At 37.0% G+C, this 26097-nt stretch overlaps 1 protein-coding gene across 1 annotated transcript in view; it reads left to right on the top strand.

Annotated features, from left to right (window-relative positions):
- The first annotated feature begins 353 nt into the window (after positions 1-353).
- The window catches only part of LOC149415880 (uncharacterized), a 134100-nt gene continuing 108356 nt past the window's right edge, over positions 354-26097 (top strand). The window contains exons 1-3 of the mRNA XM_089641811.1: positions 354-416; positions 1381-1482; positions 1910-2092. Coding sequence (XP_089497937.1) covers positions 1975-2092 — 118 coding nt within the window. The 5' untranslated portion in view covers positions 354-416; positions 1381-1482; positions 1910-1974. The remainder of the gene's footprint in view (positions 417-1380; positions 1483-1909; positions 2093-26097) is intronic.

Raw genomic sequence — 26097 nt, 5'->3', positions numbered from 1 at the left:
AGGGCTGGTCCTGAGCCAAATGGCGCATGGCGCAAGTAAAATTTTAGCGCTCTTGTCAAAACCAATAGATGCCTAGGCCCTAGGAAAAAGATAGGCGATCACTGTAGGTAATCAATTATATTTTGATGATTTGTATGTATGAGTAGCGTGGTTTTTATGAAAGATAATCTTACTGGTGGTGTGTTAGTTTAGGAATTATCACTCTTGGAAATTCACCGCCCATTTTGTATTTGCCTCCAGAGAAATTCGGAGTGAAAACGAGTTCTTCGCCTGCTTCTCCGCTTGCGACACAACTTGCGCCACCCTTGGGGATCCTTGTACTAGTATCAACAAGAACTGCAGCAAAAATTGCTACTTCAAAGCAGGCTTCGCCAGAAACGCCAAGAACGTCTGCATTCCAGTCAAGCAGTGTCCAGGTTAGTCTCAACAACAATCATCAACTATCAGATCTGTGTGCCTTTCTGTGATATCACTAACTAGTGTTGCACTATCATCAACAAGGCTTTCGAAAAGACTTGTTACTGCAAGGTGGGCTTCTCCAGGGACGCGAACAATGTCTGCATTTCAGTCGAGCAGTGTTTAGACCAGTCCAATCAACATCAAAACAACTACCAAACCTAAGTATCCTAAGTAACTAAGTAACTGCGTTATTACTTAAGTAACCTATGTAACTGCGTTATTACTTGCTAGTGTTGCACCATCAACCTAAGTAACTGCGTTATTACTTGCTAGTGTTGCACCATCAAAATCAAGCAACAATAAATGCTATTGTGAGATGGGCTTCGCCAGGGATGCCAAGAACATCTGCATTACAGTCAAGCAATGTCCAGCTCAGTCCAAACAACTACGATACCCGTGCCTTACTGTGATATCATTTGCTAGTATTGCACCATCATCAACAAGACCTGCAACAATAAGTGCTTCTGCAATGCGTTCCACTCGAGCAGATGTGTTGTGAAGCTGGATATAGTGGGAACGTTAAGGAGATAGGTAAGAGGAAGGTGGAGGAATACTTGAGTATTCAGATCTTGTCACCGCATACCATATAAATTCATTTCAAGCAACATTTCCATTCTGAATGTTGGTCCTACACCAGGGTGATATTGAGAGTATCTTACACTCTGTAACGTACCGCAAATATACATTTGATGAAATAATTGTCAAAATTTCAAATTATCTTTACTTGTGCGGGATGGGATCAAATTCGAACCAGCGAACTACAGATTCTTAGTCTTACCCCTCGACAACAGAGGCCGTCAAATATTTCTCTTTTACCCAACCAAAAACGCCAAACGAGTACATTGTATTATAAGTGTCATACATTTTTACATAAGTATGTAAAAATTTCTTATCGATGCCTTTGCATAACTCTTTTTGCAGCTAAACCATGCCAGGGAGACTTGAACGCAAACCGAGCCGATGGTTGCAAATGCAAGAGTGGATTTGTCAAGGACAAGGGCGGGAAGTGTATTGCGCGGCCAAGTTAGTTCTTTTAGATGACTTTCTTCTTAAATAAATGTTTATAAACTAGATCAAGGGCTTGGAGGAATAATATCCTCCAAGGTCGAGTGAGATAATGTTTACTTTGTTTTTAATAGCGCAGAATCAAATGAGAACACAACATATTTTCCACTCTGTGCAGTGGTCACTTGTATAAAATCAATGGTCCTTTGATTACATACATAATCACACAATTTACACACCAATTAGTCATTATTATTAATTTCATCAAACTAATTAAATAATAATATTATTATCAACTATCTTATTTTAAAACACCCCAATGTCTTCTTGTTCACTTTTTTTTCAAATGCAATTTTTGTGGTCTATTACTATTGAGGGGGACGCAAATTCAATGCCCATTTTCATTTGAATTTGCATATTATTACAAATTTCCTAATATTTCCAGCCCCTCAATGTGGTGCGAATGAAATAGTTGACACCTGCGCGCTGTGCGCCGACCGGACTTGCGCAATGGTGTTTTCAGGTGAAGAAGCCAAATGTACCAAGCCGCCCGGTTGCCCTATCGCGTGTCGCTGTCTGCCTGGATTCGTGAGAGGCCTGTCCAATCAGTGCGTCAAACCAGAACAATGTAAGAACAAATTGATAAATTACAAATACTCTCATTATGTGAGGCGGTTATGGATACCACCGCCCCTGGAACTATTGTGCCATAAGTCACCCCAGTGGCGACCTACGGCTGGTAACTTTTAAGAAAGTTACAAACAATGTTGGACCCAATACTAATCCTTGCAGTACCTCTTGTGTGTTTCCTATAGAAGCTATACATTTTATTTGTTAGGCCACCAAAAGGCACAGAAACTTCAAAGGCTCAGATGGCGTTGACCCAGAGAATGCACAGTTACATCAAAGGTTTTTCTTTGGGTACGAACCTCATTTTTAGTGTCTGATTATGACTAAAAGGAATCGATTTGATGGTATAGCGGCATCAACTGATACAATCTTTGCAATAAGCATTCCGATTACATCATTCCTGTACCAGTGTCATGCCTCACTGCCATACACCAGGGTGTGTACCAACACTCCATTGTGGACTGTTAGCCTTGCTTCTCTTGACAACTTTTCACTAGCCACAATCGCTGTCAGTCCTACATTTATCCTTCTTTCAACATTTCCATCTCTCAATACACAAACTCGTCCACTAGCTACAAGTGTTCATTATTCACGACGAGAATTCGTACTGCTTTCGTACTCTCTTTTGTAAAAATATAACTGTGGAGTTATTGATATTCATCATTAACTCATTCTGCATTGTATCTAACTACATAAGCATTTGGTTCATTCTAAACACAAGAAACTGTAGATGGTGTCAATCTTCCATACTGTTAGCACCGCATATTGAATAAGCAATATCAATTCAGATTGTTCATTTTCGCACCCAAGCCCACATGTTCAACATTGTAGCAAATAAACACTCTGATTCCAGGCTGCACTGACCCTAACTCCGAACTGGTGGCCTCTCCGAGTCCCTGCGCCAGTGGCACGTGTGAGTGCCCCACGGTGGCCCAATGCAAGGACAAGGTACCAGCAAAGGGGTGCCGCTGCAAGATCTTCTTCCTGAAGAAGAGTGCTGCGGATGCCACCTGTGTGGCCCTCAAGAATTGTCCTAAAAAGGCCACCAACTACTAAATAATATTTTAAATAATCTTGAATAACATAAAATGTTGAATAACATAATCTTGAATAACAATGAACATATTAACCACTCAAACAGATGCGCTGATTCTATACAGCATGTTTCAAACTACCTTTTGGAAATATTAAAAATAATATTTTTTCCCCTATTGTAAAAAAAAATATTAATGAGTAAACATAAATTCTTTGCGCAAACCTGTATTTAAGTACATATTTCTGTTATTAAAATTGCGAGATTTAGCAAATAAAAATTAATACATTATTGCTGTGTTTTTTCGGATTCAGTTTGGGCTGATTCTGTTGTATTGTTCCAAATTCTCATCCTGAAATTCCTACTAATAATTTGCCAACACAGTTCCACCTGGGACCACAAACCTGAGTTCTACATCATCCGTCATCAGAGCAGGAGTAACTCAGCAAAGAGCTAGAGTAAAGTTCCAACCTGATCTGTAAAACAATAACGTAAGGAAGTTCTTCTAACTCAAACTATGTCGCTTCTGTACGATCTTTTTCACTTCCCATTTCCAAATCTTAAAATATTTCTCAAATGAAGGACGCCAGTCTACTATAAACTACTACACTGCCTACCGTAAGCCTGTAATCTATATTTTATCATACCTACTTTCTACTATAGACTACAGCACTGTCTACTGCAAGCCTTTAATCTATATTTTCTCATACCTAATGTCTACTATAGACTACTGCACTGTCTACTGAAAGCCTGTAATCTATATTTTATCATACCTACTTTCTCCTATAGACTAAGCACTGTCTACTGCAAGCCTTTAATCTATATTTTCTCATACCTAATGTCTACTATAGACTACTGCACTGTCTACTGTAAGCCTGTAATCTATATTTTATCATACCTACTTTCTCCTATAGACTAAGCACTGTCTACTGCAAGCCTTTAATCTATATTTTCTCATACCTAATGTCTACTATAGACTACTGCACTGTCTACTGAAAGCCTGTAATCTATTTTTTATCGTACCTACTCACTGTCCCAGTTCTTGTATGTTCAATAGACCTTTTTTTGCAAAACTGAGTTATGAAAGCCAATATGTTCATTAGCCTATTGCGCATTAATGAAGCTAAAAATAACATATTTTTTTGGTTTTTAAGTGACATTTTCAGAATTTTTCGTGTGCCAATATCCACTCACGGAACAATGTTTTAGCACTTATTTGTTCAAACTCCCGGATATTGAACATTCAAATACTCAACGTTATGAATATAAAATATTTTTAAAAGTTAATAGTTATTTGTTCAACATCCCGCCAAACGTTGAGGGCTTGAATGTTCAATCTCCACTTTCAACCAATCAGGAGTCGGTTAGTTCAAATGAGCGGCCATGTTGATTTTTAGCTGTTTTCTAACAACTAAATTGTTTCACTAAAAATACATTTAATTGCGAATATATACTGTTATTGAACTGAAACTTCAATTTCACTACTCAAGAATCAATAAACCTTAGACCAGTAGCTCAAATAGAAAGGTAAGTCTTAAAATTATGTCATTTATAACCAACATTTATTTACCGGATCTCTAGTCAAAAGCTTTACCCCATGGACACGGAGGCCGTAATACGTACTATGTTAGAATATTTCACATCACGCATGCACCGACAACCGATAGTAGTATATTAGCGGTAGGTACTTTTGTACTTGTACGTTGTTTTCAAACTTACATAATATTTGGATGATTCAAGGACGCTGATTGTATATTTTAAAGTAATACTTTAAGTCAACTACTACCCAAGATAAAAGTAAAGTGTTGAAATCTGAAAATCACCCTGTACCCATATACAATTTATCACTAATTGGCTAATTTAACAAAAAAATACCTAAAACTTATGGGAGCCGAATTGTTCAATCTCCAGACGATGTGTTCAATATCCAAAATAATCATTCATAATTTTCAAGCCATGTTCAACGTCCACCTTTAAAGTCATAATATGGCCATATTATAGCTTCAATCTTCGAAAAATGATCTTTAAACATTTCCTGCTACTCATATGCATAAAACGAAATTACCAAAATCGAGAATATTTCAGAATTTGCCTGTAAAAACAAAAAAAAGTATCCTGTAAAAGTTGCTAAATGGTCTATTGAACATACAAGCACTAAGGCAGCGTACTGGGTTTATTCGGATATTTCACACGTGAGCGAAAACAATTAAATAACAACTCAGTTTAAAGATAGATGTAATTTAAAGATGAAAAGAACATAATAGATAAACTATACAAAGGAAAGGAAAAATAGGGATAACATAAATAGCATTTAGACATATGAGAATAATAAATAGACTGATATAAATGAAAATAAAACATTTATGAATATTAAAATATACACAAAGAAATAATAACACACCTCGGTAATAATAAAAATTAAGGTTAGCATAATACATCTCTTCTGCACTCCTTTTATATCATTTTACTTTTGATTTCTGTTTCACTAAATTATTAAATCACCACACTACAACTAGTATGAAGTCCAGTGTAAAAAATGTGAATTAAATATGTTTGCATAAACATGTTGCTGAGAATTGTTAAACTTGTAATATATATTTGTAATAAGCATTTACTTTGTGGCTCGTCATAATTTACAATAATATTCTAATTCTATTTAATATTCTATTTAATATTCTCCTGACGAAGGAAGAGTGCTTCCGAAACCGGTAGAGTACAGTTAAAATTAAAGTGGTCTAAAACAAATTTATATATTTTATTGCTTGTAATAGATAGCTGAAAATAGAAGACACATATATACATACATACATACATACACACATATACCCGGTCAGCGGCTGAGTTGGCATCATGTTTGGGTCCCACCCAGGCTTTGTAGACAATATTTTCCGCTCAAGGTGAAGGCAGTAAGAGATTTTTAAATATTGTCAAGTTATTCGTAACACAGTAATGTTTGTCTCTCTTTAAAACAAATATAAAATATGTTTGTAGGGTAACTACAAATATATATGTATGTATTTATAATGAGTATTATATAAATTATTGATGTAAAATAAAAAATAGTCGCCAGTATTTTGACGACATTTTGCCTACGAAAATTTTCTTTTGTAAGGGACAACGGCCATATTGACATATTTGTATGTCAGTATTCCACATATTTCAGAATGTGTCTCGTCAATTGTCCCTTTTGAGATCATACATAGATACATTCGAATCATGAAAAGGGTTGTATCGCTGTGTCAGAATACGTCTTGTCAAATCTCTCTTCCAATATTATTAATAGTTACAGTTGGAAGAAGTAAAAGGTTTTTCTCCACCGTGAATCATCGTGTGTTTCGTCAATTTGCCCATTAAATAACATGGATAACTGCAGTTGGAATACAAAAAAGGTTTTTCTCGGCTCTGAGTCAGCAGGTGTTATATCAATTGTCCCCTTTGAGAACATGAATAGTTACAATCGGAACATTACGAAGGCTTGTTTCGACTGTGAGTCAGCATGTGTCTCTTTAAATCTGCCCTTCGAGAACATGAATAGTTACAATTGCAACATGGAAAAGGTTTTTCTCCACCGTGGGTCAGCATGTGTCTCGTCAATTGTCCCAATTGAGAACATGAATAGTTACAATCTGAACACGAAAAGGGCTTTTCTTGACTGTGAGTCAGCATGTGTCTCTTCAAATCTCCCTTTCGAGAACATAAATATTTACAATCGGAACATGAAAATGGTTTTTCTCCACTGTGAGTCAGCATGTGTCTCGTCAATTGTTCCTTTCGAGAACATGTGTAGTTACAACCGGAACACGAAAAAGGTTTTTCTCCCCTGAGAGTTACCATGTGTCTCTTCAAATCTCCCTTTTGAGAACAAGAATGGTTACATTCACCACATGAAAATGGCTTTTCTCCATTGTGCTCCAGGATGTGTTTCGACAAATCACCCTTTCGTGAACATGTAAAGTTACAATCGGAACATAGAAAAGCTTTTCCTCTACTGTGAGTTTTCATATGTGTCTTCAATTGTCCCTTTCGAGAACATGAATAGTTACAATCGGAACACGAAAAGGTTTATCTCTACTGTGAGTCAGCATGTGTGTGGACAAATAAACTTTTCGAGAACATGAATAGTTGCAATTAGAACACGAAAAAGGTTTTTCTCCAGTATGTGTGCGCAAGTGCTGTTCTTCTGTTCTCTGCTTTTAATTTGGGAGGTGGTCAATGGGTACCGCCGCCCCGGGAACCATACTCTGGGTTACCAACACCTCTGCCACAGGTCACCTGAAGTGGTTCGCTACGTTTGGTGACTTAGCAGGGGTGCCCGGGCTCATGGAGGGTTGTGCGTTCTGGATCACACTGATGAATGGGTCGGCCTACTCACTGCGGGGCGGGCCGGGCTGGGAGAGGCCGGTTGAGGGAGATCCAGTAAACCGGTTATCGCTGTCCGGGCCGCTGGATAGTACAGGGGCCCGACCCTTGGGCTCACGACCAAGGGTGGGCTGCTCCATCAGCCAGCGAAAAAACCCTGCCGCTGATGTTGTGCCGGTTCGTGACCGGTGAGGACCCAGCATCTAGCGTTTGGGGCGCACTGGGCGACCTCCACAGCCGGACTCTCCTGCCCATTGCCTAGAACCGCAGTCAGAAGAACATACCTTACATTTGGTGTATCCAGTTGCTCCACTCTCCAACTCCCCACCCAACCTTTTTAACCTAATCCTTCCCAACCCATCCTAAATCCCACAAACAAATAAAACAAACTTAAAACCTATGAACTCACAACAAATTAATATAAACTCAGCGACAGCGAACAGTAGGAGTCCTCAGTGTGGACCGAGGATGAAGGTGAATTTCGCTAACATTCGCGGTCTGCACACCAACCTAACTCCCATCCACCACCACCTTCTCTCACAAAATCCCCATCTCCTCTTCCTTACGGAAACACAGATTGCCGAGCCCCCAGATACCTCCTATCTGAACTGCCCAGGATATCATCTGGAAAGCCTTTTCAGGCCCAAAGGAGGTGTCTGCCTTTACAGCCGTGCTGACATCAGCTGCGCTCGTCTCGCAAATATCGAGAGCGCAAAACACGAAGTGTTATGGGTACGTGTGGATCTCACCGGTATAATGAGAATTTATGCGTGCCTATATCGCTCACCAAACCTTGCCGAATCAGACACTGTTGAGTTGTTTAAATACTTGAGTGACACTGTAGATATTCTCTTGCCCCGTTACCCATCGGCCGAGTTTGTAATCCGAGTTTGTAACTCCGGAAGATTAGCTCCATGAATAACCTTTCGGAATACCGAAAACGGGCAAGGGATTGTAAGAGAGTTCTAAATAGAGCTAAGAGCGATCACGACCAGAGAATTGCGAAAAAGCTGGCTGACTGCCCCACTGGTAGCCGTGCTTTCTGGTCACTCGCTAGCTCGATCGGAAGAAATTTCTGCAGAACCACTTTCCCACCTCTGACCAAGCCTGATGGTCGGCTGGCTAACTCGGCCCGCGAGAAAGCTGAATTATTAGGCAAAATTTTCGCGGAAAACTCAACTCTTCAAGATAACGGAGAGACTCCCCCTTCCATTCCGCACTGCGGTTTTCAAATGGAGGAACCGAAGATCCAGAACAGAGAGGTTCTCCGAGTCTTGAACGAGCTGAAAGTCGACAAAGCCAGTGGGCCGGACGGAATACCTGCCTTGGTCCTCAAGAGGTGTTCTGCAGAAATGACTCCAGTGCTCGCGAAATTATTTAGGCTCTCTCTCAAAGGTGGAAAGGTGCCAGATCTTTGGAAAAAGGCAATCGTTCACCCAATCCCAAAAAAGGGGGACCGTTCCGACCCTTCTAACTACCGCCCCATAGCCATCACTTCCATACTCTCGAAGGTATTAGAAAGGGTGGTTAACAACAAATTGCTCACATATCTCGAGAATAACAATATCCTAAGCGATCGGCAATATGGATTTCGTCGAAACCGATCGTGTGGCGATCTACTCGGATATGTAACGCATATTTGGGGGCGGTACATGGAACGTTTTGGTGAAACCCAAACCGTTGGGTTGGATATCTCCAAAGCCTTTGACAGAGTCTGGCACCGGGCGCTTATCGGGAAATTACCATCGTATGGGATCCACCCAACCCTGCATAGTTGGATTGCGGACTTTCTGAGGGGAAGAACAATTCAAACCGTGGTTGACGGCTCTTCTCCCTCACCGCACCAAATCAATGCGGGGGTGCCACAAGGATCTGTGCTGTCTCCGACGCTGTTTTTATTGCACATCAACGATCTCGTTGAATGTGCACCAATTCACTGCTACGCTGATGACAGCACCGTTCACGAGGGTTATCTTTTTGACAGGCCCCCTTCCACCTATGATGTCCGAACAGCTCGGGAAGTTTTGAAGCGAAAAATTGACCACCACCTAGAGATGGTTCGTGCCTGGGGTAAGGCCAACTTGGTCAGTTTCAACGTCTCAAAAACCCAAGCGTGTCTGATTTCGGCAAAGAAGGAGATCAATGACTGTCTGGTGCAATTTGATGGGAGCACTCTCCCCAATAAAAACTCCATTGAAATGCTTGGAGTTACTATATCAGACCAGCTCAAGTATCGGGGATCCATAGAAGCCCGAGTAAATCAGGCCTCCAAAAAGTTGGGCGTCTTGTACAGGGCTAGGAGATTCTTCAACAGTGACCAGCTGCTGACCCTGTACAAGTCTCAAGTCCGCCCAACTATTGAATTTGGGAGCCACCTTTGGGCTGGTGCCCCAAAATACTTGATAAACCTGCTTGAGACTGTGCAAAGGAGAGCGATCCGTCTGATTGACAATCCGTTGTTAACAGACCGATTGCCTTCTCTGATGCATAGACGCAATGTAGGCATGCTGTGTCTGTTCTACAGGTATTTCAATGGAGCCTGCTCCAAGGAGCTAGCAGCATTGATTCCTGATGCACCGGTGCACGTGCGCGAAACTCGACGGACCCGAACTGAACACCCGTTCACGGTTGACGTTGGCTTCATGAGAACGGGCCGTTTTTACGACTCGTTTTTGTGTAAGTCGGCTCGTATGTGGAACGAGCTACCGGCATCTGTTTTTCCTCCGTCCTATAATCCGAGCCTCTTCAAGGCCCGCATTAACAAATCCCTTCCTACAGCCCCTACCTTACTCCGCCTCACAATGCCGCCCAACCGGGTGGTGACATAGTTCCCCTGTCTGTGCACTGCACAGGCAGGGACACTCTTGTGAGGTGTCACATAAAAAAAATAAAAAAATAATAACTCTGACTTATAAGTGCACGAGTAGTTACAATGGGGACACGATAGTCGTTTTCCTGCAGTATGCTTCTTCAGATCTGTCAAAAAGTCAAAAAATGATTACGGATAAAATATAACAAGTGTAAAAAAAACAAACAAATACCAAGAATTGTTGAATAAAACAAAGCTAGTTGGTTTTACCTGCTGACTGTGTAATTTTTTTATAGCGTTTTAAGCATTTATAATTGAAACGCGGCAGGTCTATGTCAATTTCAACTTTATAAGGAACTCTCGCTTCATCTTCTTCTCGGGCTTCTGGTTCCGGCTTGATGGTTACAGACTCCATATTAAAGCTACCTGGAAAAACAAAACAACAATACCTACATTGATCAAATGATCATATTAATCATGCCAAGACGAACATCAATAACTACACATAATGCATTTAAGAATACGATCGCCCCTCTCCGAGAGATCTGAAATACCTATACATATTTTTTGTTATAATAATTACGCCTAAAGATACAACTGAATAACTACGTAGACGAGTAAAATTGGATAAGAGACTAAAATAAATAAAATGGGCCCAGATTTCCGCTTCAGGGACCAATTTTTCAAGAAGATTGTGCAAATAGTTGTTTTTTATAGTTATTAAGTTGAGTCAAAGGGTTTTTTACCAAAGAAAATATTTGCATTAACCCTTAACTATGGACGTGAAATGTAACTATTTGAAAAAAAAATCACACTCCCATGGACGTCGGGTCACACAGACCCCTTCATAAAATTCTTCTAATTTTCAAACCTGGACCAATCTGACTTTAGGAAGGAGTTTATATGTATAAAGTATTTATAAATAAAAGATCGAGTAATAAAAATAATCAATTTTTATTCATATTTTAATAATTATCTCCAAATTTAACAAACCTAGTCAGTTTTCAGTCTTAATTGACTTGAGATCATATTAAGGCTCCTTAATTACAGTAGGTATTACAAAAATCAAAACCAATAATTTTTCCTAGCTAATAAAAGAAACAGTAACAAAAAGTCATAAAAAAAACTTCTGAAAGAAATAAAATAAAAATTCTCACAAGGATCAAACTTATGTAAAATTACTGGCACTCAGAACATAGAGGCTTGGAACACTGAAGACAAACTGGCAAACAAAAGGATCATTTACAAACATTACTTTATGCCTGCAATGTTCATTTGTTGGGTGGGCACCACGTTTCACAGCTGATGTAGTTGGCTCACTACTGTCCGCCATTTTGTTTTTAAATCTAGAACAAATTAAAAAAGATTATAATACTAAAATGTAAGAAAATTATAGTAGACGGGTCACATAGGCCCGAGTATATTTGTATGGAAATTATAGTCAACGGGTCTCCCAGGCCCTGATCAAATTTTAAATGATTATTACTCACGTAATAAGTGCCGGATGACGCGACCTTCTGCCTCCTTGGTCATAACACAACTAAAACTGAAGCTACTGAGACGCGCGGGGATGGCACGCGCGGGGAAGGTGTTTATTCCGAGAAATTGAAGAAGGGGTTGGGCCTCTGAGACCCGACGTCCATAGTTAAAGGTTAAGCATGGCCAGCGATCCTAAAAGTTGACCACAGAGTTTAACTAATTAACCATGACACCGTATTTCCACAGAGATAGGCAGTGAAAATGGACCTCAACAGAACACACTATGTCTTGTCACATTCAAATATCACCTCATACATAATCTTCTATTATTGTGACTTTTGATATGACATGACCCGATTTAAGTATTTGGTTTACTTGATTTTGGTATGTCTTCCTTGGGAGTCATCAACTTTTTCTACCATTCAAATCCGCATCATGAATATGTATAACGATTTTACTATGATAATTGTAATGATAACTTAAGATTAACAAATAAAGTTACACATAGTTTAAAGATAAAACAAATTAATATACAACGCGATTCAACATAATTTTTAGAGAATTTGGATTTCGCTATTTCTACCACTTATTATTGACATTGATATTGTATACTGGACACTCTCTGATGTAACTGTGTACATGTCTGTTCTATGACTGTCTTGACATACCTATGTCCCTTTTGAGAGTTGAATAGTTAGTAATCGGAACATGAAAAAGGTTTTTCTCCACTGTGAGTCAGCATGTGTTTCATCAAATCTCCCTTTCGAGAACATGACTAATTACAATCGCAACATGGAAAAGGTTTTTCTCCACTTTGAGTCAGCATGTGTATCGTCAAATGTCTCATTTAAAAACATGAATATTTGCAATCGGAACATCAATAATTGCAGTAAGAAAACGAAAAATGTTTTTCTCCAGTATGGGTGCGACGTTCTAAATCTGACTTTTGCACGAGTGGTTACGATGGGGATAAGATAATCGTTTTCCAGCAGAATGCTTCTTCAGAACTTTCAATTAGTCAGAAAATTATTACAAATAAAGCTTAACAAGTGTAAGAAGAATTAGTTAAAAAAAGGAAAAAATGGCATGAATGAAATGAAACAAAGTAAGTCACTTTTACCTGCTGACTGTGTAATTCTTTCAGAGCGTTTTAAGCATTCATTATTCACACCCGGCAGGTCTACGTCAATTTCAATTTTATAAGGAACTGCTCGTTCATCTCAGGCCGTTGTATAACCTGGAGTTAGCTTTCTGTGATTTTATAAAATCCAAGAAGCATTTGAGCTCGGATCGCATCGCAAAAAACAATAGGTAGGTAGTCTGATTGCTTTTTGTGCATTCTATACTTTCTGCGATGACTTCCTTGATTTTTATTCTGTCAATTATTGATTTTGTGAACCATACCGGGTTGGTTGCACTTACATTTATTGACTTCTTAATTGGTACACATAAATCAAAAACACTTGTTAAAACATCATAAAAATACTCTACCGCAAAATCAACTTTTAAGAAATTTCCAGTCAAAATGTGACAGAATGTACTGCGCAATCTTGTATTCAATCGAAAATCAAAGTTAAGGGTTCTCAACCTTTATGAGGTTTAAAGCTACTTTTTACCAAAGACTGCTGAAATCAATTATATTGTGGTAGCGTTTTTATGCGATCGGTAACTTGGGCGCTTAAAGCTGGCTCTACACTCGCGCGCGAAGTCGCGCCGTGAATTCACGCCGTGAATATACGCCGCGATCCGCGCGTGAACTGTGTCCATCCACACTCGCAAAGTTTCAGTCTTGTTCGCCGCAAACCCTTTGTCGCGGGCCAAAAAACCGACAAAAATCGGGGAATGGCGCGAAGCGCGAATGCGAAGATTGCGAAGGCGTGAACAAGATCCACACTCGCGTTTCGCGGCCTTCGCGGCCGTTCGCGCCGCGAGTGTAGAGCGCGCATAAGACTTACAGCTTCGCAGGACAAATTGACATTTTTTTAGATTCATATTCTACTATTGTAAATTAATTTTTTTTGCGAATATTTTTGATTGGCGCATTTTTTAACCAATTCGCATAGTAATTTGTAATAAATCTCGTTTTTATTTTAATAGTTTTACATTTTACTGACTATAAGCTCAATTTAAAAAGGTTCTTTTTGTGATGAAAATTTTTGAAAATCTGTTCCTTAGAAATCCTCTATGAACCGAAAAAATTATCATGCAAGAAGAAAATAATGAGAATGAATTCATCGGGATTTTCAGTGTGACGATTCGCGACCTCTCATTCAAGTTGGTGGGGGGTACTCTCCCCGGGGGGTTGAGGGATTGTGAGTATGGGAGGGGGGGACGGGAGGTAAAATCGGGAGGGGGCGGTAGGTTTGCATGTTTTTTAAAATACTACAGTAATACGTGCAGTCAGGGGCGTATAACTCTCGCATGACCTTGTAACCCTGATGGGAGGAGTTATTCAATACCCAAATTCTTATAGACAACGCTGTTGTGGCTGAAAGCTCAGATCTCATTGGCTCAGAGCAAAAATTGTAGTTTGATCTCTCGCTCTCTACCATAGCGACTTGTGTAACAGAAAGAGAAGCTAAGTATGTGTTATGCTGCGATAAAAATCAACGGTAATTTCTTAGATGCCATTTTGGAAGTTGAAGTCAGTTGAAGTGTTTAGCGTAAATATTTTGAATTTTGAAAATCGTCTAACCCATCTAAAAATAATGTTGTCTGCTAGAATTCTTCAAGGTGATTAATTAATGCCGTGTTGTGTTAAAGGTTGCTCAGACGGATTCGATAATCCGGTGCTAGCAAGAAGCAACAAGAAATACGTTTGTTTGTGTGTGTCATTTCACAATTGAAAGCAAAAATACGGTACTTTTGGGATTAAAAAAGAATGCTTGGCAACGCTTAATCTTCCAGTCATCATATAATATCCTGTCTATCTCCACTAACTGAAAGAAGGACCCGAACCCGTTGTCAAATACAGGTACTAACCTCTCGTTCTTTGATACAATGTTCCTAATTCCTGAATGTACTTCATTGGCTAATAATTTAATTAATTTTTCTTTTCAGACCTATCCGTATTCCGACGCGATACTATACCACGTATTAGGATGCTAAAACTGCTAAAAAAAGCCACGATTACATCAAACAAGGTCATTTAAACCTCTCCAGAATTGCATCATGTAAGTATTCAGATTTAACCAGCATTTTCCATGATGTTTGCTGACGACAAAGCTGTGGAAATTATATGAAACCCTTGCAGGAGAATTTGAATAACTTCTAGTGCTGTGGCAATAATAATGAACACTTAAATTTGTTGAATATGTATTTTGTGTATATATTCTTGTATTTTTGTGCAAGGTCAAATTAAATCCTATTAAGTTGTTGCAGTAAGACTGGGTTCGATTCCTAGTTGAGACCGTTACTTTTTATTTTTCTGTGTCTTTTTTTTTCTGTTTCATGTTTTGTTTAGATATATTAGTATTATCTTCTAATTCAATGATAAATCAATGCTCAATACATCGGTTGTACTGACCCTGTTTTGTATTACTGTCCATTGTCTTTTTGAAAATAAAAAGTATTTTTATGTGTGCATAGCTGTGGGTTTTTTTATTTTCCTTTAACTGCATTCCAACATTTTTATTTTTAAAATATAATTTTTTGGGCTAGTGAATGAACGATGTGAGCTGGGTGCAGTCATATTATCTATGTTTGCACTTTTTTAAATGGCCTTGAGATTTATTTATGGTCCACAATATATTTACCTGTCTGGACCATACGACCGTTTTATCTGTGGTCGTCTGTGGTTAAGGGGGTGACAAAATGGCGCCATACAAAAAGCCCGAAGATATCGATCTAGAGAGTGGTTTATTTATGCGTGCAGTCGTATGACGCAGATGACGCTTAACATTTTTTTCTCTGAAATTCGATAGCGACACACCCTCCTGCCGCATACGAAAATATTGTGACGCATTTGAGGTGGGACATGGGGATGGTTAGATTCGCGGGAGTAGGAAACACTGGTCTTGTGTCTAGTGAGTGGTTTTTATCTATGGATAATTTCGCGAAATTAACGTCATTTTTTCATCGAACCTGAGGCAGGTATTTGCAAGTAAGATTGCTTATATTCATCGCTATTCATTTCTGTAGCGGCCGTTATTCCAGTTCAGTTACGGAATCATTTGGCGTTTTGTTGGTAAATAGTCGAACGTTTAAACTGTTGATATTACGTCTACCTATGTTTAGATTAGTATTTTGAAGGCATTTATTAAAATAATCTCAAATATATGGATTACCGGTATTTTGTGAAAAGCAGAATAGCGATTTATTTTTTAGATATACGAGAAGATTTATTATATAAATACCAAATGCAGAGTTATCCGATGATTGAGAACGATTATCTCAACCGTTGTCCTAATTTCAAGGTCACAATTTGTATCATTTTTTCCAAATTTGTGTTTTGGCTATGACTTTATTGTTTTGAAAGAATATTCCAACCGTAACCAAATATTAAAAACTTATTCAAATTAGAGTTCCGTTACAACTATGTTCTGTTTCAGGTATGTTTGTTCGAAGTTAAACCAATTGCCTAACTACCACAGCAGTGCCATGGATCTACCAAATCCAGATACTATATCTACCAAGACGGAACCAGGGCTCCAAGAAGAAGGCGAAGGTGAATTGTCGTATGCGGATATAGATTTCGACCACCCAGATGTAAAGATGGAATGTTTACAATATGCAAAGAGTACTCTGACAGCCAGTTAGTTCCATTGAATTTATTAAAATTGTAGGATGTTTAATTTGGATGCTCGGAATCCATGTCCGTTTTGAAATGTCGTGCGAACAGAACAGATTATGCTTATTCACAACACCCTCTCTTGGCGAAACTCATTTACCTTAAAATTAGTCCTTACCGGAAACTACCAAATTACGGTACTCTTTTAACTTAATTATATTTCTCCAAATAAGCTGTCGATTCCTCAAGTTTTCACCCCGTTTTATTTGGGACATGATGTAAGTATCAAGTGATATTTTACAGGGTGTAGTGCGGAATAAGGAAGTTCCCGCTCCGCAACTTGCACCCTTAAACACGTGTATTTGTACTTTGATTTACAATAATTGATGCTAGATTCCATCAACTTAAAACAACCGTATTGAAAGAGCTCAAGAGCAGCGCTTTTTATTCCTAAAGCATCGGTCCCTAAGAGACATCGGGGGTCATTCTTATATTATCTTCATTGACCTTAAACACTTTAAACGAAATCCTGCTTCTAATGGTATCTTTATTCGTTACTTTTTATTATTTTAAGAATATGTATTTTGTTTTGTATCAATGATCATTTCACGAATTGTTGTATTTTTTACAGGTAGATTTAATTTGGAGCCTGTTACCATCAAGGCGGAACCTGGACTCCGAGAAGAAGATGAAAGGGGATGTCCAAATATGGAAATTGACATAGACCTGCCTAATGTTAAAAAGGAATGCTTAGAACGTTTTGAAAGAATTGCCCAGACAGAAGGTAATACCGATTTTCATTGTAAGATTTATCAATTCGTGCTTATCCCATTTTAATAACGTTTTTACGAATTTTCTTCGTAATAGCAAATAATATAAGACTTGTTGAGCCTTTATCCGTTTTTTTTTCAAATTCTTGACAGATCTGAAGACAAATACTGTGGAAAAACGATTATCTTGTCCTCGGTGTTACTACTCCTGCTCTCATAAGTCAAATTTCACAAGACACATGCTGACTCACAGTAGAAATAAACCTTTTTCGTGTTCTGAGTGCAGTTATCCATATTCACAAAAGGGAGCTTTGACAAGACACATGCTTACTCACAGCGTAGAAAAACGATTTTTATGTTCCGACTGCAACTATTCATGTTCTCAAAAGGAAACTTTGACAAAACACATGCTGACCCACAATGGAGAAAAACCTTTTTCATGTTCCCTGTGCAACCATTCATGTTCTCAAAAGAGTAATTTGACAAGACACATGCTTACGCACAGTGGAGAAAAACCTTTTATATGTTCCTACTGCAATCATTCATGTTCTCAAAAGGGAGCTTTGACAAGTCACATGCTGACCCACAGTGGAGAAAAACCTTTTTCATGTTCTGAGTGCAACTATTCATGTTCTCTAAAGGGAGCTTTGACAAAACACAAACTGACCCACAGTGGAGAAAAACCTTTTTCATGTTACCAGTGCAACTATTCATGTTCTTTTAAGAGTAATTTGACAAGACACATGCTTACCCACATTGGAGAAAAACCTTTTATATGTTCCGACTGCAATTATTCATGTTCTCTAAAGGGAGCTTTGATAATTCACATGCTTACCCACAGTGGAGAAAAACCTTTTACATGTTCCGAATGCAACTATTCATGTACTCAAAAGGGTAGTCTGGCGAGCCACATACTGACCCACAGTGGAGAAAAACCTTTTTTATGTACCCAGTGCAACTATTCATGTTCTCGAAAAAGTAGTTTGACAAGACACATGCTTATCCACAGTGGAAAAAAACCTTTTAAATGTTCCGACTGCAATTATTCATGTTCTCGAAAGGGAACTTTGACAAGTCACGTGCTTACCCACAGTGGAGAAAAACCTTTTTCATGTTCCCAGTGCAACTTTTCCTGTTCTCAAAAGAGTAATTTGACAAGACACATGCTTACCCACAGTGGAGAAAAACCTTTTGTATGTACCGACTGCAATTATTCATGTTCTCTAAAGGGAGCTTTGATAATTCACATGCTTACCCACAGTGGAGAAAAACCTTTTACATGTTCCGAATGCAACTATTCATGTACTCAAAAGGGTAGTCTGGCGAGCCACATACTGACCCACAGTGGAGAAAAACCTTTTTTATGTACCCAGTGCAACTATTCATGTTCTCGAAAAAGTAGTTTGACAAGACACATGCTTATCCACAGTGGAAAAAAACCTTTTAAATGTTCCGACTGCAATTATTCATGTTCTCGAAAGGGAACTTTGACAAGTCACGTGCTTACCCACAGTGGAGAAAAACCTTTTTCATGTTCCCAGTGCAACTTTTCCTGTTCTCAAAAGAGTAATTTGACAAGACACATGCTTACCCACAGTGGAGAAAAACCTTTTGTATGTACCGACTGCAATTATTCATGTTCTCGAAAGGGAACTTTGACAAGTCACATGCTGACCCACAGTGGAGAAAAACCTTTTTCATGTTCCGAGTGCAACTATTCATGCAGACAAAAGGGTAGTCTGTCGAGCCACATACTGACCCACAGTGGAGAAAAACCTTTAATATGTTCTGACTGCAATTATTCATGTTCTCGAAAGGGATCTTTGACGAGACACATGCTGACCCACAGTGGAGAAAAACCACTTTCCTGTTTCGAGTGCAACTATTCATCTTCTCAGAAGGCAGCTTTGAAAAGTCACATGCTGACCCACAGTGGAGAAAAACCTTTTTCCTGTTCCGAGTGCAACTATTCATGTTCTCATAAGGCTAGTCTTTCGAGCCACATACTGACCCACAGTGGAGAAAAACCTTTTTCATGTACCCAGTGCAACTTTTCCTGTTCTCAAAAGAGTAATTTGACAAGACACATGCTTACCCACAGTGGAGAAAAACCTTTTGTATGTACCGACTGCAATTATTCATGTTCACGAAGGGGAGCATTGACAAGTCACATGCTGACTCACGCTGGAGAAAAATCTTTTTCATGTTCCGAGTCCAACTATTCATTTTCTCAAAGGGTACATTTGACGAGACACATGCTGACTCACAGTAGAGAAAAGCTTTTTTCATGTTCCGATTGCGGTTATTCATGTTCTCAAAAGGGATCTTTCACAAGACACACCCTGACTCACAGTTGAAAAAAGCCTTTTTCATTTTTTGATTTCCGTTGTTCATGTTCTCAAAGTGGATTTTTGAGAAGACACATCCTGACTCACATTAGAAAAAAATATTTTCCGACTGCAACTATTCATGTACACGAAAGTTAAATTTCATGAGCCACACGGTGTCTTACAGTGTAAAAACCTTTTTTCGTGTTCTGTGTAAAACTTTTTTTGTTCTTGTTCTTTTGTTGCGTCTTCTGTCGAGCCCCATGCTGACCCACAGTGGAGAAAACCTTTTTAATGCTCTTATGCTCCTATAAAGTGCACCTATCCTTGTTCTTGAAATGAAGATTGGAAGAAACACATGATTACTCACAGCTGAGAAAAAAGTTTTTATGTTCCCAGTGTATTAGGTAGTTCACTATATAAGTGGTTTAATAGTTACTTGATCAACAGGTTACTGGATGTTAAAATCGATGGTACATTTTCATACAAATTCACTGCTACGAGTGGTATTCCCCAGGTGTCACTCTTATGTCCAATCCTGTTTTTATTATTTGTTAATGATGTGTTATATATTTTCAATGATGTTCAATTATTAATGTTTGCAGACGACCTGATATTAAAGAAACATTAACGATTGCCATATATTGTCAAATAACTTGTCGAGATTAATTATATGGTGTCGTGATAACCGCTTGCAACTTAACATAAGCAAATGTCATATTATGATGTTTTAATCCAATATTTTTTCATTATTCCATTAACAATATGTCGTTAGTATCTGTGATGAGAATTGTTTGGGGCTTGATGAAGTCTTCAAAATAACAGACGCATAGTTTTCGTTTTTGTTGCACAAAACTGCATTTGTACTTTATTTAATGTTACGAGTTTAAAAATATTCCCGACCCGGGCAAAACACTTTTAATAACGGTCAGTTGACCATAATGACTGTTTGTTACTACTTTTAAGAGAGAAGAAGTCAAAAATCCACTCGGCGAGGCTTTTTATAACCTAATCAAATAACACACACTGACAAGCTAATTATCAAAACAAATACTGTCAAAGAAGCCAATTGGTAATCAAAACATCTTTTTTATCTATAGGCCCTAGTTTTACTCATGACCGCTAGGTGCTGGGCAGGACCCTGTAAAATAACTGGTGGTGAACTTAGCTAATAGCTCGTACATTTTTAACATATTGCCACCGCCGAGATGAGAAAAAAACTAGTGGTTTTTTTGATATCAGTACAAAAAACTTTCAACAAATATTAAATTAGCTCATAATAACTAAACTACCTAAACCTTAAGGGATCGCGAATATAACCTATAAAACAATCAAAAATATAATAACCCTCATACAAATACATAAAGTTAATCACATTATTCCATAAAATTAAGAATAGATCAACTCTGACAAATCTACTAATATATGAAAACTTTATAGCGAACGCCTTTGCAGATAAATGTCAAGTAGATTCGATATATACTGACTTCAGCAAGGCGTTCGATAAAGTTTGTCATAAAATATTAATAAATAAATTAAGGAGTATGGGTATAACCGGGAACTTTCTTAAATGGGTAGAGAGTTATTTAACAAATAGTTAGTTTAACTGTTTGTAAAGTTAAATGACGTAATATCGGATGCCTTTTCTGCCACTAGGGCTCCCATTTAGGACCAATACTGTTTATTTTATTTATTAATGACATAGTAGACGTTTTTTCTGATGTTGATATCCTGTTATTTGCTGATGATTTAAAATTATATAAAAAAATTAAAAATATTTCTGATGACATAATTTTACAAAAAAAATTTAAACAACTTGTTTAATTGGTGTATATGCAATAAACTGGCACTTAACATTAGTAATTGTCAAATAATAAGATTTTATAAAATAAAGAAACCGACAATTTATGAATACAATCTTGACAAAATAATATATTAAACTCAGTAGAAACAATAAATGATCTAGGTATTATTTTTAACTCAAAACTTACATTTATTAGCCATATAACTAATATTATTAATAGATCAATGAAGTTTTTAGGATTTATTATTAGAATAACCAAACAATTTTGTAACATTGATACTATTCGCATTTTATACATAACGTTAGTGAGAAGCATTTTGGAATATAACTCTACGATTTGGGCTCCACATTACAATATCCATATTCAAGCGATTGAAAAGGTCCAGCATAGATTCCTTAGGTATATTAATTTTAAATTAGGTATTCCAAGAGAATCCGTGGACTATAATTTGTTATTAAACTGGACTAATCTCGTAAATTTATCAGATCGCAGAAAAATCTGTGATCTATTAATATTATATAAAATAATTCACTCGGTCCTGGATACCCCTGATTTAATAGAACTAATACGATTTCATTGCCCTGGTTGCGCTAACAATAGACTGACTCTACCGTTCTACTATAATAACACACACACATTATCACATTATTACTCACCAATCAGTCGATTACACATTTTGGGAAATGCACATGCCAACATCGGCGACATTTATTTTTTAAAATTAGCGCAATATAAACATGCACTCAAAAATTATTTTTCCAAAATGTAATTTTATATACGCAATATGGACATGTTGAAATGAAATGATGATATTTCTCATTGTTCTTTTTTTGTTATTTTTGTTGTGATACACAAAATAATTGTATGTTATTTTTAAGTTTAAAACTACCATAATGTAATAATATTATTTTTCTTACTTTGTACTCTATTATATGTTTACTTATAAAAGGCAGTATAGCCGTTTATGTATTTAAAATAAAAATAAAATAAAATAAAAATAAAAATAAAATATGTGTTTTGGCTACGTTACTTTTGCTTGATTTTCGAAGCGAAATCAAATACATCCCGTTCAAATTAGAGTTCTGTTACAACTACGTTCTGTTTCAGGTATATTTTTTTGGCTAAAATCCAAGGTTCGTAGAAAATGTAATTAACAAGGTAAGCTCATCGTGGGGGTAATGGTGACCTAGATGGAAGCCCATTTTCCACTGGGTGAATTGAATTTACTGTAATAAAAGTGACAGAATCCATTTGCAATGATTTATTTATAATGCGTTGGTAATATTATACTAACTATTATGTTAAAACTAATGCTCGGAATTAAATGGTCTAATCCCAGGAATATTTGCATATAAATATAAAATATTCAATTGATAAAATTGTACCAGAAAAACAAACTAAGAACCAATCAAAAAATAAATGGTACAACAATAAACTTAGAAGCATGCAAAAGGAAAGAGACAGATTCTATAAAATAGCAAAAATAACGAGGAGCTGGGACAGCTGGGAAAACTTCAAAATCTATAGAAACAGGTATACCACTCAATTAAAAAGCATAAAAAATGAATACTACAGAACTAAAATAGAGGAAGAAAGGGGAGATCAGAAGAAAATGTGGAAAACAATAAAATCGTTACTGAAAAATGAAAATAACAGTATTGCATATGAAGACATAATATTCCCCCCTGGAACAGATGGGTTAAATATAGCCAATAAATTTAACAATTATTTTATAAAAAGTATTGAAAATATTAACGAGAGTATATTGAAAATATTAACGAGAGAATTCCAAAAATTGTCTATAATGTTCATGATGAAAATGAAGAAAGAAATATATAGAATTGGAATTTAAAAAAAATAACAAAGGAGGAATTAAAAGTTATTCTGAAACAAATGAAATCAAAACCCAGTCCTGATGAAATAACAATACAATTAATAATTCAATCATTACCTATCTTTTAGAATTACTTACTTAATTTTATAAATCAATCTATCACCTTAGGAAAGTTCCCTCAATCATGGAAAATATCAAGAGTCATCCCAATAACGAAAATAAAAAATACAAAAAAATTTGAAGAATATAGACCAGTGAACACGCTCCCTAAGTATGAACAAATACTTGAACATATAATAAAAAAACAACTTGTTGATTTTATAGAAAAATGGAATATATTATGTGAAGAACAGTGTGGATTTAGAAATAACCAATTTTGTGAAATGGCTCTCAATCTAGTTCTGGAGGACTGGAAACAAGACTCAGATAAAAATAAATATGTGATCGCGGTTTTCCTGGACTTTCAGAGAGCTTTTGAAACGATAGATAGAGACATAATTATTAAAAAACTATCTAAAATGGAATAAAAGGAAAGGCATTGAAATGGTTCAAGGATTATTTAAGTAATAGATATCAAACCACAAAAGTGGGTGAGACAATATCCGAACCTGTAAAGATTACATTGGGAGTACCACAAGGGTCGGTTCTCGGACCTATTATTTTTTTATAATGTACATTAATGATATGGTAAAAGTATTGAAACATTGTAAAATAAGATTATTTGCAGACGACGCACTGATATATATAACAGGAGAAGATTATGAACTCATAATGAACCATATAAATGAAGACCTACATAATATATCAATATGGCTGAAGAAAAATAAACTTAAATTGAATGAAAACAAAACTAAATACATGAACATTGGAAAACGAGTAACGCAAAAAAAAGACATATTGATAGACGGTTAAGTATCGAAAGAAGTATTTGAAATGAAATATTTGGGGGTAATAATTGACTCCAAATTAACTTTTGCTCAAAATAAAAAAACAAATTATTAAAAAGATCGCCAAAAAAATCTCACTGTTGGGAAGAATAAGAAGATTCCTTAACACAGTTTCCAGTAAAAATGTGTACAACGCTATTATTGTACCACACATAAATTACTGTAGCAACATCCTATTCTTATCCAACGACGGTTTAATGAAACAAATGACAATTCTACAAAATAGAGCAATGAGAACCATATTGAAGAAAAATAGATACACAAAAATTAAGAACATGTTGAAGGAGTTAAATATCTTGTCATTTAAACAAATTATTTACTTTGATACCATATTTTTAATCTACAAGATAATCAATGGCCATACGTCTAGTGAATTCCTAAGAAAAATTGATAAACTACAGAACAAACACACACATGAGACGAGGAAAAGAAATGAATTGAGACTCTCCTTCAGGAAAAAAACACAGAGTCAAAAGTTATTGATGCCTGGGGCGTTGAAGATATTTGGAGAGCTACCAGAAGAAAACATAAAAACATTTAAAATTAAAATAAGAAAATATGTGATTGATTCATTTTAAATGTGTTACTATAATTATATGTACCTATAACTATGTACCTACTTAAAATACCACAATAAACAATAAACTTACATATACATTTCATAACAGTAATTCAGTCTACATAATTCACAGATAATATACCAATTGAAATTTAGACAATACGGTAGGAATCAGGCAAGCGAAGCTAACGAGTTCGGGTTGCGGATCACCACTACATGCGCAGAGTGTTCATCTTTACGAACAAGAATTTTACCATTACGGAACCACACGAATTTATAATTAGCTTTTTTCGCTTTAATCCTCGTGGCTGCATGCAGGACCTTGTTTGCTGGTGTGAGGTGTTCGCTGACGTATACCGGTGATTTGATGCCGTCGATGCCTAGATGCGTTGAGTTTAGCTTGGAGTACATGTTTTTCTTGTTGTAGCTGACGACTGCAGCCAGGACTTCATCCGTTGCCCTCACGCTCGGGAGCTTCACGACGATTGACTTGGGCCTTCTGGAATCTGGTTTGATCTTGGAGACTCGATGATGGATCAATGGGGCGGGAAATCACGGTTCCAAGTTGTTTTACTATCGATATCAGGTTCTCAGATTTCTGCTCAGGTACGCACTGGATCTCGACGTTGGTTTCCCTGGCTGTCTGTTCCATGTGGGACATGCGCGCGTTAAGATCGCGCACTTCTGTGGTCAACTTAACATTCTCAGCTCGTAGACTTTTTATTGTGCCCAATGAATCAGATAACATTTTTTTTAGGTTTTCGTACTCGGTGGAAATGAAGCCGATGGAGTCTTTTATATCTGGCAGAATATTTAGTTTGGTATTAATTGTTTCGTACATTTCTCGAAAGTTTTTGTCGATATAAGTAATGATTTTACTGTCATTTTCCTCGGCGTCACTAGATGACGTTGATTTCTTTTGTGCATTCCTCTGTCGACTCATGTTTAGAGGAATTTAAATATTTATTTTGAATTTGAATGTAGCTGTAATCTCACAGTATCGCGACTGATGCACAGAGGGAGAATAAATACAACAAAAATCTGTTGGTTGGTTTGAGAATCGAACTGCCGCCGTCAATATAACGAACTGAATAGAAAATCGACCGCTTAACAAACTGAGCTACGGCCTGGTTGAGAGATAGTGTCAATTTAGGTCTTTATAATGTATGTACATATATTTTTTTTTTTTTTTAAAGGGAATGTTTGTCTTTCTTTTAAAAAAAAAAAAAAATGTATTTCAGTTTGTGACAGTGATAAGGCTACGGCCTGGTTGAGAGCTAGTGTCAATTTAGATCTTTATAATGTATGTATTTCAGTTTGTGACAGTGATAAGGCTACGGCCTGGTTGGGAG

This window comes from Hesperophylax consimilis, chromosome 17 (genome assembly GCF_061612785.1).
Source record: "Hesperophylax consimilis isolate HC1 chromosome 17, BYU_Hcon_1.0, whole genome shotgun sequence".
NCBI lineage: Eukaryota > Metazoa > Arthropoda > Insecta > Trichoptera > Limnephilidae > Hesperophylax > Hesperophylax consimilis.
Note: the sequence above shows the minus strand (reverse complement) of the source record. Positions and strands in the feature narration are given on the sequence as shown.